General features: G+C 35.3%; 1 protein-coding gene across 1 annotated transcript; it reads right to left on the minus strand.

The window, feature by feature from the left end:
- Window positions 1-11: 11 nt before the first annotated feature.
- On the minus strand, window positions 12-16688 carry LOC133338182 (islet cell autoantigen 1). Its single transcript, XM_061546364.1, has 3 exons — window positions 16120-16688; window positions 7066-7305; window positions 12-458 (listed from the first exon to the last, which is right to left on the minus strand). The coding sequence occupies exons 1-3, from the start codon at window positions 16681-16683 to the stop codon at window positions 12-14; spliced, it is 1251 nt and encodes a 416-aa protein (XP_061402348.1). The 5' UTR covers window positions 16684-16688.
- Window positions 16689-16934: the final 246 nt, after the last annotated feature.

Raw genomic sequence — 16934 nt, forward strand, 5'->3', positions numbered from 1 at the left:
TTCCATCCAATTCACGTTTGTTGCGAACTCTTTAAGTTTCCATTCATTTTAAGATCAAATGCCTCCAGGTTTGCTAAAGGATCCAAATCGGCAAATAGTTCAATCCACGATTTTTGCTTTAAGCCTTTTCCAGAAGATGATTTGTCCGTTTGAGAAATATTTAATGTTGTGTCCATTTCCTTTTTCTGAAGTTTGATAGCCGCAGGTATTTTTGAAGTGATTGTATTCTGACCAAATAAGTTGTTTTGTTTTATTTCTGTTGATTTGTTGTCAGCACATAGAGACGAAACCAAGGTTAATCCTATATTGGAATTGTTGTCAATGGTGCTTATATCCATAAGACTGTCATTAGTACTAAGTTCAATTAAGGGATTGTTACGTTGCTCATTGACATCTAATACGCCATGGTTAACATCTTTGGCCGCGACTTCATCGTTATTTGAATCTGCATAATCAGACTAAAGAAGCAATAATTTTTTATAAATTGATTATTACAATAAAGTACAAATTCATTTCATTATTTCATACAATGTAATATATAAACTTCTATAAAAAATATCCAAACAAAGAATAAACTAAATAAATTAAAAATACATAACAGTGAAAAAACCCTACAAAATGAAATTTAATGCAAACAACTAAAATAACAGATTCAAAAAAAGAACCCCAATCCACTGCACTTTACTTAACTTTCGCTAAGAAAAGTGGAGGGGAAAGGAAGCATAAGGAACCCTACATAAAAATAAACTATATATCCCTCTCGAGTCCAAGAGCAACACTAGCACCACAGACACTAAATTTCATATGTACCAGCGCATATGTATAAATCTATAATATAACATGATGACTACGACCAAACCATACACATAACGAACAATGGAGTTAACAACCTTTTGAAGCCGATGCAAATGACCAGAGTTAGAGCCCGAAATTACCTCCAAACAATAGTTTACCTGAGACATCAACAACGACCTACCCACCTTCACCCTAACGCCAAGAGGCAAATATGCTTGGACACTATAAAGCCTCCTAAGCTGGAATCGCACACGGGACTACAGAAGATCAATGTGAGTCGAAAAGCATCAATAATTACACCCAAGCACTTCATTTCATCAACAATATTAATAGTAAAGGAACTAACGCAAGTATTAGGCATAGAACCGTCATAGCAACAATTGAACAAAACAGCCTTTGTCTTATTCCAATTTATATCAAGACCATTGGAGAAGATCCACATAGAGAGAGATTGCAACGTTGTGTTAGCCAGATTTTCCAACCTGGCGAGATCAACACTCCTAAAGAAAACATGTATGTCATCCGCAAACAAGAAGAGAACAATTACTAGCAGTAACAGAATCCATAATGTCATTAATGAACATATTAAAAAGTAATGGACCCAGCACAGAACCCTGCGGGACTCCACACCGGATTAGACCAAAATCAGATTGGACACCCTTGTGCACAACAAACTGGGATCTACACTCCATATACGACAAAATTAGTCTACAGGCCGAAACGGAAAACCAAAATTTGACTCCAAGCTTGTGAATAAGCAGCGCGTGGTGAATAGAATCAAATGCCTTAGACAAATCAAGACCAACAAGTAGACCAACATCAGAACCATCAAAAACATCGCAAATAACATCAGTAAGGAATAATAAGTGCACCGTTGTACTGCAGCCACGCCGAAAACCATACTGAGAACTACTCAGGCATTTATGATCGCCAAGAAACTCCAAAATAGCATCTTTAATAATATGCTCTACTATTTTGACATGGCCGGCAAAACACATATTGGGCGCAAGTTAGACTGACTGTATGACGACCCTTTCTTCGGAACAGGCACCACACGAGCCACCTTCAAGCTTGCGGGAAGGATGACGTCATAAAAATACAATTAACAAAATGCAAAAAGTGAACAGATATGTATGAAAAAACACTCTTAAAAAATATAATAGGAATACCATCCAAACCTATAGCTCCAGACTTAATTTTGCGGTGAGCACTTTCAACATCCACCATAAAAACACAGTAAAACCTAAATGGCTCTTGAACAAATGCACCATCAATTCCTACATTTACACCATGATTAGATTTGCCCACATTACAAAAGTAATCATTAAAAGTATTGACATCAATAAAAGCAACATCATCACCACAATCTAGACAACCAAAGGACCTAAGGGACTTCCATAATAAGCGCATGGTGAGATATGCTAGGGCATTGTCCCTGCGAGGAAAAGCCCAGCCGCATGGGATCACTGGTCAAACAATAGTCAATCAGCGAGGTAGAACTATGAGCAAGATCAAAGTGCGTAGGCTTGGAATTGTGGACAATAGAAAGCCCAAGAGACCTACATATGCCCCGCATCAATGTAGATTTCGAAGATTTAAAAAAGTTACAATTAAAATCACCACAGACAAACACATTTGCATATGAGTCAAAAATACCCTCATGAATGCTATGAAAGGAATTCACATCTCCATGAGGCAGGTATATAACGGCAACAAGCAACGTAAATGCACCGAAACACAGCTCGACGCACAAAGATTCGCATACACCATATTGGTCCGATTTAAAAACCACCTTATATGACAATCTGTCACATACATACAACATAACACCGCCACCTACACGGACGATACGGTCACCAAGCAGAGCCTTATAGCCAGGAACTCTCAATGACCTCGACGAGACAGCAGGGTTAAGACAAGACTCAGTCACACCATCCATTTTGTTATTGAATCTAGACGGACGAATACTCTGACGGTTCAAATGGGCATACGTAAGCTTACCACCACCGCAATGGATGTTCTGCCTAAATAATTGAGCATCGCTAATTACAGGACCTAGATTCACATCAGGGCACATAAAAATTAAATAAAAGACTGGGGAGCACAATTATTAAAGTTCGATTAAACATCGAATACATATCAAAATAATAATAATAATAAAAAAATAACAAATTAAGCAATAAAGTTTATAGCAATTCAAAAAAAAATATTTGTTTTAACAAAAATAATATTAAAATTAAGAAAATGAGATCAACAATAATAAATATACATCACATTACTATGTAACAGGAAACTGCACCGCCCCACATTCATTATTCAATACATTCCGCATCTGCGTATCTCGGGATCGATTGGCAAAATTAAAAAGTTCCAGCTGCTCGAACCTAGTTTTCGTTCCATCAGGAAGAAGAACTTCAATCAAGGGCTGGTCACCGTTAAGCAGCTTAAATTTTCTAATATGCTTCCTTTTAAGCAAATCCCTACAGGCATAGATAAGTTTGGAGGTCGACTTAATTAAGTGATCAACTATATACACACGATACTCCACAATGCAATTCACAATAAAAAATAATGGATTACAAATATTTTGTAATTAGCTGCACCCGCTTTCCTTTTGCTTACCTTCGAATTCAAAATAAGTTAAAATTTAAAAAAAATATGCCTAACAGAATATCACAGCTGATGACAATTTTTAAAAATTGCTGAAGCCGAAGTGCACCCCTTTATAACCCAGAATTATTAAAGTATATAAGAAAAATTGAATAGTTTTGTATTTATTGATCTGTCTTTGCAAACTTTTCATGATATTGACCAAAAAAGTTTATCTACGTGGATGCTGTGTCTACTTGAATGTAAAAAATGGGTAAAAACAGTGTGAGACAACCCAGGTGCCAACTATAGATGAATAAGTCTCCTTCCCATCGCATATAAACTGCTATTCAGCGTGCTGTGCGAACGACTGAAACCAATACCAGACCTGGCAAATCCACCATTGACCCGATTTTCACTCTGCGACAAATCTTGGAAAAAAAACAACGAAAAACACATCGACACATTCCACCTATGCGTCAACTCCGCCGCATTCGACAGCCCTATCCGTTCAGAGGGGTTTAAAGCCATGTCTACGTTCGGCATTCCTGCAAAATTAAGACGGCTTTGCAGGATAACTTTAAGTGGCACAAGGTCAGCAGTTAAGGTCGGAAAGAATTTATCGGAGCCCTTCAATACCGAACTAGGATTCCGACAAGGTGACAATTTGTCGTGTGATCTTCTTAACATTCTACTGGGAAAGAAAACACAAAGGTGAACAGAAATGGCACTCTGTACACCAAACAACACATGTTACTCGCCTACGCCGATGACATGGACATAATGGGTCGAACATTGAGAGCGGTAACAACCACCTTTGAACAAATTGAGAAGGGGTCTGGCAGTAAACGGCGAGAAGACCAAGCTGATGGTATCAACGCGCAAGACGTCCAGTAGGCTCGGATCAACTGTGGAACTTGAGAACTACAGCTTCGAGGTAGTTAAAGATTTTATATACCTTGGTACCGCCTTAAATAAAACGAATGACATCCGTTTTGAACTTCGGAGAAGGATTGTGATGGCCAACAGATGCTACTATGGCCTAATTAAGTAGAAACAAAGCCACCTCCCGCCAGACCAAACTCACACTTTACAAGACGCTGATACTATATATATTTTTTATATTTCATATTGCCCAATCTTTCGACCTTAAGGCTGTAAGCTACATTTCACAATTAAATAAAAATTTTATCACATTAAGCGGCTTAAATGTAAAAGGGAGGGATATTGGACTACTAAAGAATATTATACCGATCAAATTACAAAAAAAAGTTTTTGATTATTATTATAGGTTATGATTAAAAAATTTGATTAATTGGATTATGACTACTCCAGTAGGAATGGAATGGTTGTTAATCCACACCAAAAGAATATTATTATATATAAAAATGAGTTGTATTTTTATCTAAATAAATTGTATCACAAATATAAAAAATTAAACATACATACGTATATTAAAAAATTGAATTGAATATGAACTACTCCAAAACATATGGATCTGAAGCATTAGTACTGGCGCAAGCAGATGAGTCAGCTCTTGGGGTGTTTGAAAGAAAAAAAATCTCTGAAAGATCTACGGGCCGATCTGCGTCGACGATGAATATCGGCGTCGAATGAATTACAATTTACAATTTGAGCTGCAGCGACTACGATGGCAATGCCATGTTGTGCGAATGAATGAGAATGTCCCATCTAAAAGGTATATAAAAGCGAGCCAACTGATGGTTCCCGTAGAAGGGGAAGGCCACGAATCAGATGGAAAGGCCAAGTAGAAAACAACATCTTGGAACGTGGTCATTCAAATTGGAGGAGATGCATACAAGGCCGAGGCGCTTGGAATTCTTTTTTAAGCTCGGCTTATGGAACAACCATTCTGTAACAAGCCAGCTAAGTAAGTAAGTTTATCTTCACGTCTTCTATAAGAACGCCACCAGTTCGTCTATAAGAAGATCACTATACATTTTTATTTTCGTGGAATATAAAGACTGTCTATAAAGACCATTAGTTTGCCAGCTCTCCTATAGCTCTTTTATAAAACGACCTCAAGATCTTTTATATGCAAATCTCGGAGTCTATAAAGACCACCGAAAACTAAAATTGGAATCCTGAAGCTTGGATTTAGGATCAATGTGGGGCACAGCTACCAACTGATTACAATTTTTTCTCAAGGTGGCTTGTTCAATCAAATCAAAATACATATTTTGTGTATGTGTGCGTGTTTTGAATACTATGTCAAATAAATTGAAATATATTCAAGTTTAATTGAAATGAAAATGATGTTTTTAACTCGTTCGTTTGGGTTAATCAACAAATCATCAAATTTGGAACTAAATGGTACTCAAAATTAATTTATGGTCGATATTAATGTGTGGATTGTTTAGTTTTTCTGACATATGCTGTTTTCTGTGAAAATAAAATAAAATGTTAATACATGTTTAAATATTACCCACATTCGCTAACGAAGTAGCGGGCATATGCTAATTTCAATATATTTCAATTTATTTTAAATTATTTGGTATTCACAACAAATATAAATACAAAATACGTATTTTGAACAAACAAATTACCTGTGCCCTATCTTGTAATTATTACACCATGGTATATACCATGGTACTAATGAAGCTAGTCATTATTATACCAACTTTTAGATTTATAACTCGGGCAAACATTGTTCTGATTCTGATAGATCAGTATTTTTTCGTTTACTCAATAACTTGTTCTAATTCTTAACTATTCAACTTGCTCGTTCGACGTTTTTCACCACAAAAGTAGAACACATGTATTTATATGAATGTTACCGAAATACGTCGAACGTATAAAATTCATTTTTTCTTTTGTTGAAAATAAAAACAAAACATTCAGAAGATATGAAATTTCGAATGGGAACATAAAATATTTGGATTAATTTAATAAATTTTCAATTTTGATTTGCGGTTTGTATTATTCGCTTGAAGATATAGATACGACTCATTTTGCCATACTGGGATGTTGAATATTTTTGTACGCCCCGTCGGATTATAGGTAACGTTGTATAATAGTTCGGATAATAGAAATTTGTTAAAAAATAATAAAAATTGTTAAATTAAAATATTTTTCATTTGTAAATTAACTTCAACATTACAGCACTCACAGAAAAATCTTTCGGAGTATTGGGAAGAGTTTTTAAGTGCGGTCGTTTACTTATAATAGTAGAAATATTGCCAATATTTTCAATTAATTCAATAAAATTTTCCAGATTTCTAATGAATAATAAATATAAAATCTACTTCCAAACACAGCAATCGAATTTTTAAAAATTTTTATATATTATTGTACCTCATTAACATCTTATGAGAGTGTTTGATTTCTTAAAAAATATTGCTAAAACTAAACGAACGATTTGCATATCGCTCATTTCTTGTAAGACCGGCATAAATAAAAAAAAATCAATTTTACCGAAAAACAACTAAATTCTTAATTAAATATTTATGTTTACACAAAAAATTCTAATACAGCCTTATATGAGTTAAAAAGAAAATATTTTTGAATGGTAATAAACCCACTTAGAAAACCTGAAACCCATTCCTGAACCGAAATCATGAATTTATAATAATCATGGTTAGGAAACCTATCACATATGTATATGTTACGGACCGTACGTAAATTATAATTAAACAATTATATAAAACACAAATAACTTACAGCGAAGAATAATGTTTGGTCATTATCAAACGCCGGGATGTTTTTTACATTATCTGGGGCTTCTTCGTATTGTGTCAAGTCTTTGAGAATGCAAAAGTCATATCTTGGTTTCTGTTCAAGAGCTTTGGAAATTGTATCAAAAGTCGCACTTGTTTTCAGTCCAAACTGCTTCAATTCAGTTATATATGAAACCAAAACATGGGAAAACATGTTACATCGAGCGGCAGCTAATAAATCGATCTGAAAATAAGAAAAACATGACATTTTAATAATTAAAATAAGCACTTATGCGTAATCACCATTTTTGGTGAATAGATGTTTTTAAAAGTGAGATTTTATACTGTTTCAAAAACTAAGTATTGATAACTATTTAGATTTTTTAAATATTTTCACATATTCCCGGCATAGCTTTTTATATTCTTGGCCCTTTGCGAAGTCCATCATCAGACCAAAATCTCTAGGTTTGCTCTTGACGAATAGTTCGTAAATCGCGAATTACGGTTATAACAAATACAAATAAATAAATGTAATTATTGTAATATTCGATTTTTTCGGAAGGTGCTAGCGACATTAAGATTTTATGCAACATTAACTGTTGGAGAGCAATGGGGAATTTCAATGATTCAGCCATATATAAGTCGATATGTTTATCATGTCGCGAACGCTATTTTTGACACGATATTTTGTTCGACAATTATATTCCTTATAACAAAAGCGACTAGAAGCGGCATCTGCAAAAAAATATTTTCCAAGTTATCAGTGTCATTTGCAGGAGGTGCCATCAATTTCATCTTTTCTCCAGAAATATGAGTTTTTTTAATTTTTGAATTTGTTGTTTATAAAGGGCCCCACACACTACACATCATGTCGATTAACCCTTTTGCGTATGTGTGAGATTGACTAGTGTTTGGTAAACTCTTCAATCATTATTCCAAAAAATTGCATTTTGAGTCGTAAATTCAGTTCTTTTTTATATCGTCACAATCCCAGTTGTTCAAAAAATATCAATTATCTTCTATTACATAGTTATATAGCTAGTTACTTAGTGATCTAGTTACTTTATATCCAAAAATGGAACATAAACTAGGCTGTTGGATTTATTTGTCGATTGAAAAAGTTGTCTAAGTATATCATTCCAATTCAGTAGTTACTAGTAATGCAAAGGGTAATGAATCGACTTATATATATATATATATATATATAGAGACGCGAATTAGGGATTCACAAATGGATCAAACCGTATAATTGTATACAATACTCTATTATAATAAATATCAATAAATAAAGATATGTATACAGAATTAATTTTATAATATATTTGAATTTTTCCAAACTGTTATACAATCTACTTTGTTATATATACGTAACTAGGTAAATGTACTGCCATTTTGTACTACCGAAATGACTGTCTAGGACATGAAGAGGTAACTAGTGGTAGTTACAGGTAATTAGTAAAATAACTAGTTCATAACCTGTTACTCGAACTACTGGGAATATTATTATCTGCACACACGATATAATTTACTATCGAGTTTGAAAATGAATAAAATTCACAAGATTGAAAGAGTTTAATTTTCAAAATCAAAACTATTGATATTCTTCATGTCACACATACATAAATAAACTTTCAGAAAAAATTACACATACTACGATAAATGCTGTACGGCAGACGGACCCCAGCAAGCATTTGGAAGTGAGTTTCTAACTCCATCTTCAAATAATTATCTACTTTGACACTTATTTTTTGTAAAAGGGTGATACTTCGTAATTTTACAATAACAAATGAATTGTTATCCAATTTCGATCGTCTGTAGTAACTACTTACCTAGTAGTTTAAGTAACTGGTGATTAACTAGAATCTTTACTAGTTACCTTAACTACCACTAGTTACCACATCATGTCCTAAACTGGCGAATTTAACGTGGGCATGTCATTGGGGAAGTCAATTGTCCCCTGCCAGTCTTACCAGTAACCAACCATTTAGGTAGTAAAAAAATGTATAGTACTTTGTGTATAAAATTGTAGTCATCTAAGTGGGTAGATACCTGCTATCTGTACCCATTGAATACTTCTGAACAATCCTTCGGAATGTAGGATATTTCTAAAAGATGCCTATTTATAGAAAGTCTGTAAAATAATAAAATTCCGCAGAAGACATAGATTCGTATTTATTTTAACTCCATTTTAAAACTTACATCATTACGATATAAAAACGAGTTGGACAGCATTTCCTTCTATATATGACTGCTATAAATCTGAATAATAGTGAATTTAAACCGACAATTGTTTTCAATAGTAACAAGAATACAAAAAAATGACAAAAGAATTGTTATATTTTGTTTTTCAATAGAAATTTTTTTTCGAAGTGAAAAACATTGATTATTAGGTTATCCATTGATAATATGTAAAATATTTGATTCATTACTCTTCGCATTACCAGTAACCAAGGTAGATATGTAAGGTAGCCGCATCGGCGAATTGGGAACATGATATGTCAAAATTGTTATCAAGGCGAATAAAAATGAATTCGCCTTCTATTTTTCAACCAATCAGAACAAAGCATTTGTGAAGTTTATAAAATATTTATTTACTTTTTTAAATTTGTGTGTGTTTTTTCCAAATCGTAAATTTATGAAGCATAAATGATAAAAATGATTCGTTAATGTTAAGGAACTGATGACAACGAATACATTTTTGGAGAAACAAAGACGTGGACCCATTTTGAATATGTTTTCTGTGGTAGTAACACCTCAGCATACCAACATATGTATGTGGAAATCTAAGGTTCGAAATTACAACCACATTATTGAAATTGGGACGTATCATTATATGGAAGCGAACATAGAAAGTTTTGCAAGGAAATTTGCTTTCAATAAGAAACCAAAATGCCAATTTGAAGAAACTGAATTCTAACAATATTTAACAACAAAACTCCAGGATGCAGTTCTGGTTTCCTAGATCAATATCCTTATCATATGAATTGTCTATTTTGAAGGTCTCACGTGAAATGCGCCGCCAAATCGTTATAGAAAGTCCCAAGATAATAGATTCTTATAAAAATCCAAAATGCTCTTCTCGTGTAGTAGTAAAAGATCTTCCTAAAGAAGTTCATGTGAGGGTATCCTATACATGACCTATATGTTTTGTTTCTTCAGAAATTGTCTTCATTAATTTTCATTTTTAATTTTATTTTTTTTCGGCGAATTCAAGAAAAAAAATGTTGTGACATATAATATTAAGGTTGATAAGGTTACCTCATTAATATACCTTGCCAGTAACCAAGGCCTATATAAGGTCGGCCAGTAAGCACAGGTGACTATAAAGTTTGCTATCAAATCATATTTTGAAACCTATACATACATACACACAATTATGTTAGACGTCAAAACAAAAATTTCAATATTTTGTCAACATTCAATTAAATTTCAATTTCTATCGTTTTGTGAAGCACATTTGGACTATTTCAAGAGTTTCAAGAAGATTTTCAAGTAAATTATCCCACAAAATATAAATTGTGTTGTGTTTTGGCTGTGTTTTTATTTAAGGGGACCCCCCCATTCTCGGGGTCAAAATTTTTGTTGATATAATTCGAATCTACACTGATTAAAGAATGTCTCTACAAAATTTCAAGTGAAAATCTCAAGAACTCTTGAAGATATATCCGATTTATTGTGTCAGTATCAAGTGACGGCTGAAGGGCTTCTCAAACTTTAAACGCGCGATAACTCAAAAACTAATAATCCAATCGGTTCCAAATTTTGCAACGTTTCTCTGGGAGTGTATAGCTCTCGTATGAACTAGGATAAAGCCAATCGGTGAAGATCTTCCTTATTTTTTAACTTGGTTTTTGGTAAAAAATCTGTGATTTTCCAAAAATAACAGCAGCCTCTTTTCGGGATCGTAATGATCTCAAAACGGTTGAGGATGTTGAATTAGCTGTGAAAAATGTCACGGCCACTCTTCTGAAGAGCTATGAGGCATCTTGTCCTCTAACATACCCTGGGAAGAAATCTCAGCCGGTATGGTGGTCGCAGGACCTTGCAACCTTGCGGAAGGCTGCAAGGAAAGCTTATAATAGAGCTAGTAAGACAAAGCTCAGTACAGATTGGGATGTCTATAAAAGACAATTCAATAGGTACAAGGGCGAAATCAAGAAAGCTAAACGTGAGTCTTGGGTCTGCTATAGCGAGTCGATCGAAGGAGTCAACGAAGCGGCCAGATTCCGCAGAGTACTCTCTAAGGATCCAAAATCCATAGGAAGTATTAAGCGAAGTGATGGAACGTGGACAAACTCTGGTAGTGAGACTCTTGATCTTCTATCATCAACCCACTTTCCTGGTTGTAAGGACTATAGGGAAGATGCGCAGTGTGTGCACCAGCCTACAGTTCGGACGAGGAAAGAGGAGAAGTTGATAGAAGACACTATATGATACCCAAAAATGATATGGGCGATAAATAGTTTTCAACCCTACAAATCTCCTGGTCCAGATGGTATAACACCGGCCATGCTGCAACACGCAGATGAACGGATAATATCATATCTGCAGGACATTTTTAGGGCTTGTTTACTTTTGTCGTACATACCCAGTCTATGGAAAGAGGTTACCGTGACCTTCATCCCGAAAGCCGGGAAGCCAAGTCATACGGTACCTAAAGACTATAGACCGATTAGTCTTTCTTCCTTTCTACTAAAAACTTTAGAAAGGTTACTAGACTCAGAAATTAGAGATACCATTGACCGTAATAAACTTAGTAAATCCCAGCATGCCTATATCAAGGGCAGATCAGTGGATACAGCTCTGCATGAGGTGGTTGGATACATCGAGAAGAATATGGAGTCCTCTGGCTACACGTTGGCAGCATTCCTCGACATCGAAGGAGCTTTCAACAATGTGAAGCTAGAGGCAATCCATTCTGCTCTCGTAGACATAGGTATCCCCTCACTCCTTACGGAATGGATTGATAAAATGCTGGAAAGCAGAATTATCAACTCATCCCTAGGAGAGAGTTCCGTGAGGAAATCTGTCAACAGAGGCACACCTCAGGGTGGAGTTCTTTCCCCCCTTTTGTGGCTTCTGGTGATAAATGAGATACTTATGAAATTCAATCATCTCAGGATAAAGGTTGTAGCCTATGCCGATGATGTAGTCTTGTTGGTTGGGGGTAAGTTTATTAAGACAATATCAGACATCCTGGAGGGTGCTCTTTCAACCCTGTCAAATTGGGCTTGCACCAAAGGTCTTGGTGTAAACCCCACAAAAACCGAACTGGTACTCTTCACTAGGAAATACAAAATTCCTAGTTTCCGTCTGCCATCACTTGGTGGAGTGACATTAACCCTTTCTGATGAAGCTAAATATCTTGGCACTGTCCTAGACCGCAAGTTACTGTGGAATAGGAATGTCGAGGAACGCCCTAAGAAGGGATTGATGGCACTCTATTCATGCAAGAACTACATAGGCAAGAGTTGGGGATTGAGACCCGGAATTATACACTGGTTGTATACGACGATTGTCTTACCAATACTTACTTATGGATGTCTTGTCTGGTGGCAGGGGGTGAATAAAAAGAAGCTGCTGACAAAACTGAGCTTAGTACAGCGATCGGCTTCAATTCTGATCACCGGAGCATTAAGAAGCACACCACAAGCAGCCTTGAATGCAATCTTGAATCTCCAACCATTGGACATTCTGATCAAATTCCAGGCTGCTAGGTGTGCCCTGAGACTCCGGGAAACAGATGCCTTGACATCGCTGAACTATGGTCATGCCAGCATTCTAAACATAACGCCAAGTTATGACCTTTTTAGGGGGGATAGTCATATCAGTGACTATATTCCCCCCCATAGGGATTTTAATGACATTAAAGTCGAATTTCCTAACAGGGAATCCTGGACTAGTGGCTCCCTACCTCTGCCAGGTCTGTCAATCTTCACAGACGGGTCCAAGATGGAGGAAGGCACTGGCGCAGGCGTCTACTGCAGGGAATTAGGTATACGAAACTCATATAAACTCAACAATGATTGTAGCGTTTTGAAACCCCCTATTAGCTATTTCATTGGCAGAATTTGCGCGTTCCATTGCGAGGTAGTCGGCAACAGATGGCTAAGGGAACCTGCATGCAGAATCTCTAAATCTATCTGGCCAGAATTCTCTCGTAAAAGAACGTCTTCGCTGCTGGATCACAACAAGAGGGAGATTAAGATCGTTGTGGGGATCATTACTGGTCACTGCAAAGTTAGATCTCTCACTTCTAAGTGGGGCTCCAGTGGAGAGGATTACTGTCGTCTATGTGAGGATGAAGAAGAAGTGGAAACAATTGAGCACATCCTTTGCAAATGTCCATCGCTGATCAGCAGAAGACATAAACAGTTTGGATGTTATGAAATTGATAATCTAGTCTTCTTCTCCAAAATAGACCCTAACCTAATTCTAGGCTTTGTCAAAAAATTGACTTGGCTAAAATAATGTCATTTCCGCTCCCACCCATTCTGACAACCTCTCTCTCTCTACTCTTCCACTATCTTTTCTTCTTTCTCTTTATAGGTACACCTATACATAAAGGATGATCACAATGGACATAGTTTCCGAGTGGACGGTTGTTACAACAGCCGTACATCCCTAACCTAAAGTAACCTAAGTAGCTATATAAATATATAATAGCAGACAATTGATATTTATTGAACAACTGGGTAGTTAAATGAAAGAAGGTGGAAATCCGATAGTTTCATAATTTAGCTGTCGTTCTATAAATATTTGTCATCGAATAAAAATTTTTGGATAATACCATGGTACAATAATACAAGGTAGGGCAGCTTGAGGTGAATAACAAAAAAATAACACGTGTGGCTTCTTCTACCAAAAATAAAATAAATATACACAACAAGTGCTTGTGTTTATTTGACATTTTGACATTTGACATTTTCAACACAAAAATAAAAACGCGAAAATGAATGAAAGGTTATGATTTCTTCCCAAAATCCAGAAGGGAATACCATCAAATGTTTATTTTAATTTTTAAATGTTAAAAACAAAATTTTCATTTCAATTAAATTTGAATATATTTCAATTTATTTTGAATTTATTTGACATAGTATTCAAAACAATACATACACAATATGTGTATTTTGATTTTATGGAACAACCCACCTTGAGAAAAAAATTTTAATCAGTTGGTAGCTGTTCCCTACCTTGTAATAATTATACCAAGTTATATTTAATAAGGTCTAAGTGACAATCATATGGTCTCAAACTTTTTTCTTTATTGTTTGTAAAGTAAATTGTCAAAAACATTTTCAATATTACATTTCGATTTCAAAAATGGTCTTTAAATTTAGGCTTTTTTAATAATAAAAATTCAAGAAAACCACATTCATAGAATCTTTTAGATATTTGAAAAAAAATCGACCACATGATAATGAACTATTTGGTTTTATATACAATTTTTGGTTTTTTGTAATTTGACTAAAATATTTGACTAAAATACTATTGGAATTTGACTAAAATACTTATTTGCCTATGAAAAACTATTGGCCAGCTAAAGAGACCGCTTTTGTCTTCTGAAAGAAGACTTTTTGTTATTCTATATATAAAGTTGGTCTTGTATAACCTTGGGGACTTTTGCTATTCAATAAATTATTTAGGCTTATAAAAGAATAGGTCCTGATCATCTATTATATGAAGGCTATTGCCAAAGGTAGATAATTAGTTCTTTTTTTCAATAAAATGTTTTGTAATAAAATCCGCAATCGAGAGGAGATTTCTATACAAAGACTTTGGGATTAAAAAATATCTTGGTTTTGTCTTTTTGTCCATTTAAAGCACTTTTTTTGTGTTGTTTATTATATAAAAATTAGATATCGTAAGCACTTCTAAAATAACACATCTGCAGATAAATCAAGCGTAGATAAATGGACGTACAGGGTCTTTTCCAAAATTTACCTGTCTTTATTTGTTTTATTTTACTTGTTGTCTGTGGGAAAGTTTAAAGCCCTGACTGCTCTGAAGTGATTTCAGTGAGTTCTTGCTCGATCATGTACATATGTAGTTGGCTTAAGTCTAGTTTAGGGGCTCCACTCGGATCGCTTTGAAATTTTTACCGTAAGTAGTCCTCGTTGAGCTGATGACAGTGATATACATTTTATGTGGGGGAAATCCATACTTCCCGAGATATGGGCTTTGAAATTTCGGAGCATATCATGGTTAAAACGGCACGTTTACTAATGCCACCAAAGCAATATGGGTATCATTTTAAAGGGTTTGGATAGTGCTTTGAAAACAAATATTTGGATTCGTACCCATGTATGCGCCTGTCCATAAATGAAAGTCTAAAACCCCGGCCGAAGGCCTGCTACTTACAAACAATAAATTTGATTCTGAAATTGCTCTTAAAAAGGATTTGGATTGCGTATCCATGTATGCGTCTGTCCATAGGTGAAAGACTTAAGACCCGGCCGAAGGCCGGCTACTCAAAAGACCCTAAATTTGATTTTGAAATTGCTCTTAAAAAAGGATTTGGATTGTGTAGCCATGTATGCGCCTGTCCATAGGCGAAAGTCTTAAGCCCCGGCCGAAGGCCGTCTACTCAAAAGACCCTAAATTTGATTTTGAAATTGCTCTTAAAAAAGGATTTGGATTGCGGAGACCCGGCCGAAGGCCGGCTACTTAAATTCGAAACACGAGAATTCATGCTCGGCATGCAATGTTTGTGCTTTTTTGGGAAAGTACTCGTTATAAGCTTTAAAATGATACCCATATTGCCTTTGTGGCATTAGTAAAACTGCCGTTTTAATCAAGATATGCTCCGAACTTTCAAGACCCAAAGCGATCCGAGTGAGGCCCCTAAACTAGACTTGTTCCCCTACATGTGGTAAAAATTTAAAAACGATTCGCGAGGCCGCCATAAAAAAGACTTAAGCCAAAAAATTTCCTGTTGGGTATTCCTACATAAACGATACAATCAAATCAGCTGAGTATTGCAGGTACCTTGCATAATTGTATCATGGGTAAACATTTATAAATTTTCTGGGATATCTATAAGTATATGTATTTTTACCTTTTGTATTGAATCCATTGACAGGGTATCAAAATTTTGCTTTGCTGCACGAACGTGTGCTTGAGCTGTTCTGAATTTGTCTACGCCCCTCCCGGTATCTGGATCTAATTCCGAACTTGATGACTTCATCCACTCCAAAGCTGCCCTATACTCGGTTCGTTCTTTTTCCATAACAGATATAGTGGATTGTGTGTCAACAATGGCACGATTTCGAAATATATCGACTTCATGCTGTAACCGCAATAATGGCATTCTTATACACATCCTCTGCTGGCCGCAATATGACACTGATTTTCCGGTATTGGAAATACTTTGACCTGTCGTTTTACTCCTCTTGCCTGCTTCTTTCAAGAATCTTCCAAAAACAGATTCTTCCTGTGAGAGTATACACAGACGTTCTTGATATTGCTCAATAATTTTGCTTAATTCAGTGCTCGTCTCCGAAATTGACTTAAAGACTTCAATTTTTGCATCAAGATCTGCATCAGAAGATATAATGTGTTCATCTTCCTTGGTTCCCAATTTTCTCTGGACAGTTTTCTTTGTAACCCAAAAATGTTGCATTATGACTTTTAAACGGAAAAAATATTTGATACACCGTCTTGTTAAAACTTTCAATATGGATATCAAACAAAATATATTAGCATTTTCCTACCCTTTACTCCCACCAGCCAATGACAAAAAACGTAAAACGATTTTCGACTAATCGAATTTATAGTCGACTTTTAGGCTGATAGAAAAATAATTTAATCGACTTTGGGTCTGTTCCCTTACTGCAATAATCTACTACCTTTTACTACGAAGATTAATTTTCC

This window comes from Musca vetustissima, unplaced genomic scaffold, assembly GCF_032173495.1.
Source record: "Musca vetustissima isolate MV318-11 ecotype Yass unplaced genomic scaffold, APGP_CSIRO_Mvet_v1 utg71526, whole genome shotgun sequence".
Lineage (NCBI taxonomy): Eukaryota > Metazoa > Arthropoda > Insecta > Diptera > Muscidae > Musca > Musca vetustissima.

What these genes read in the sequence shown, in the direction of transcription:
- LOC133338182 (XM_061546364.1), bottom strand. Translation starts at nt 16,683, where the DNA reads ATGCAACATTTTTGGGTTACAAAGAAAACTGTCCAGAGAAAATTGGGA. An exon ending in CAATGGATTCAATACAAAAG is followed by an intron (nt 7,306 to 16,119) that starts GTAAAAATACAT and finishes TCTTATTTTCAG; the next exon opens with ATCGATTTATTAGCTGCCGC. An exon ending in ACCAAACATTATTCTTCGCT is followed by an intron (nt 459 to 7,065) that starts GTAAGTTATTTG and finishes TTGCTTCTTTAG; the next exon opens with TCTGATTATGCAGATTCAAA.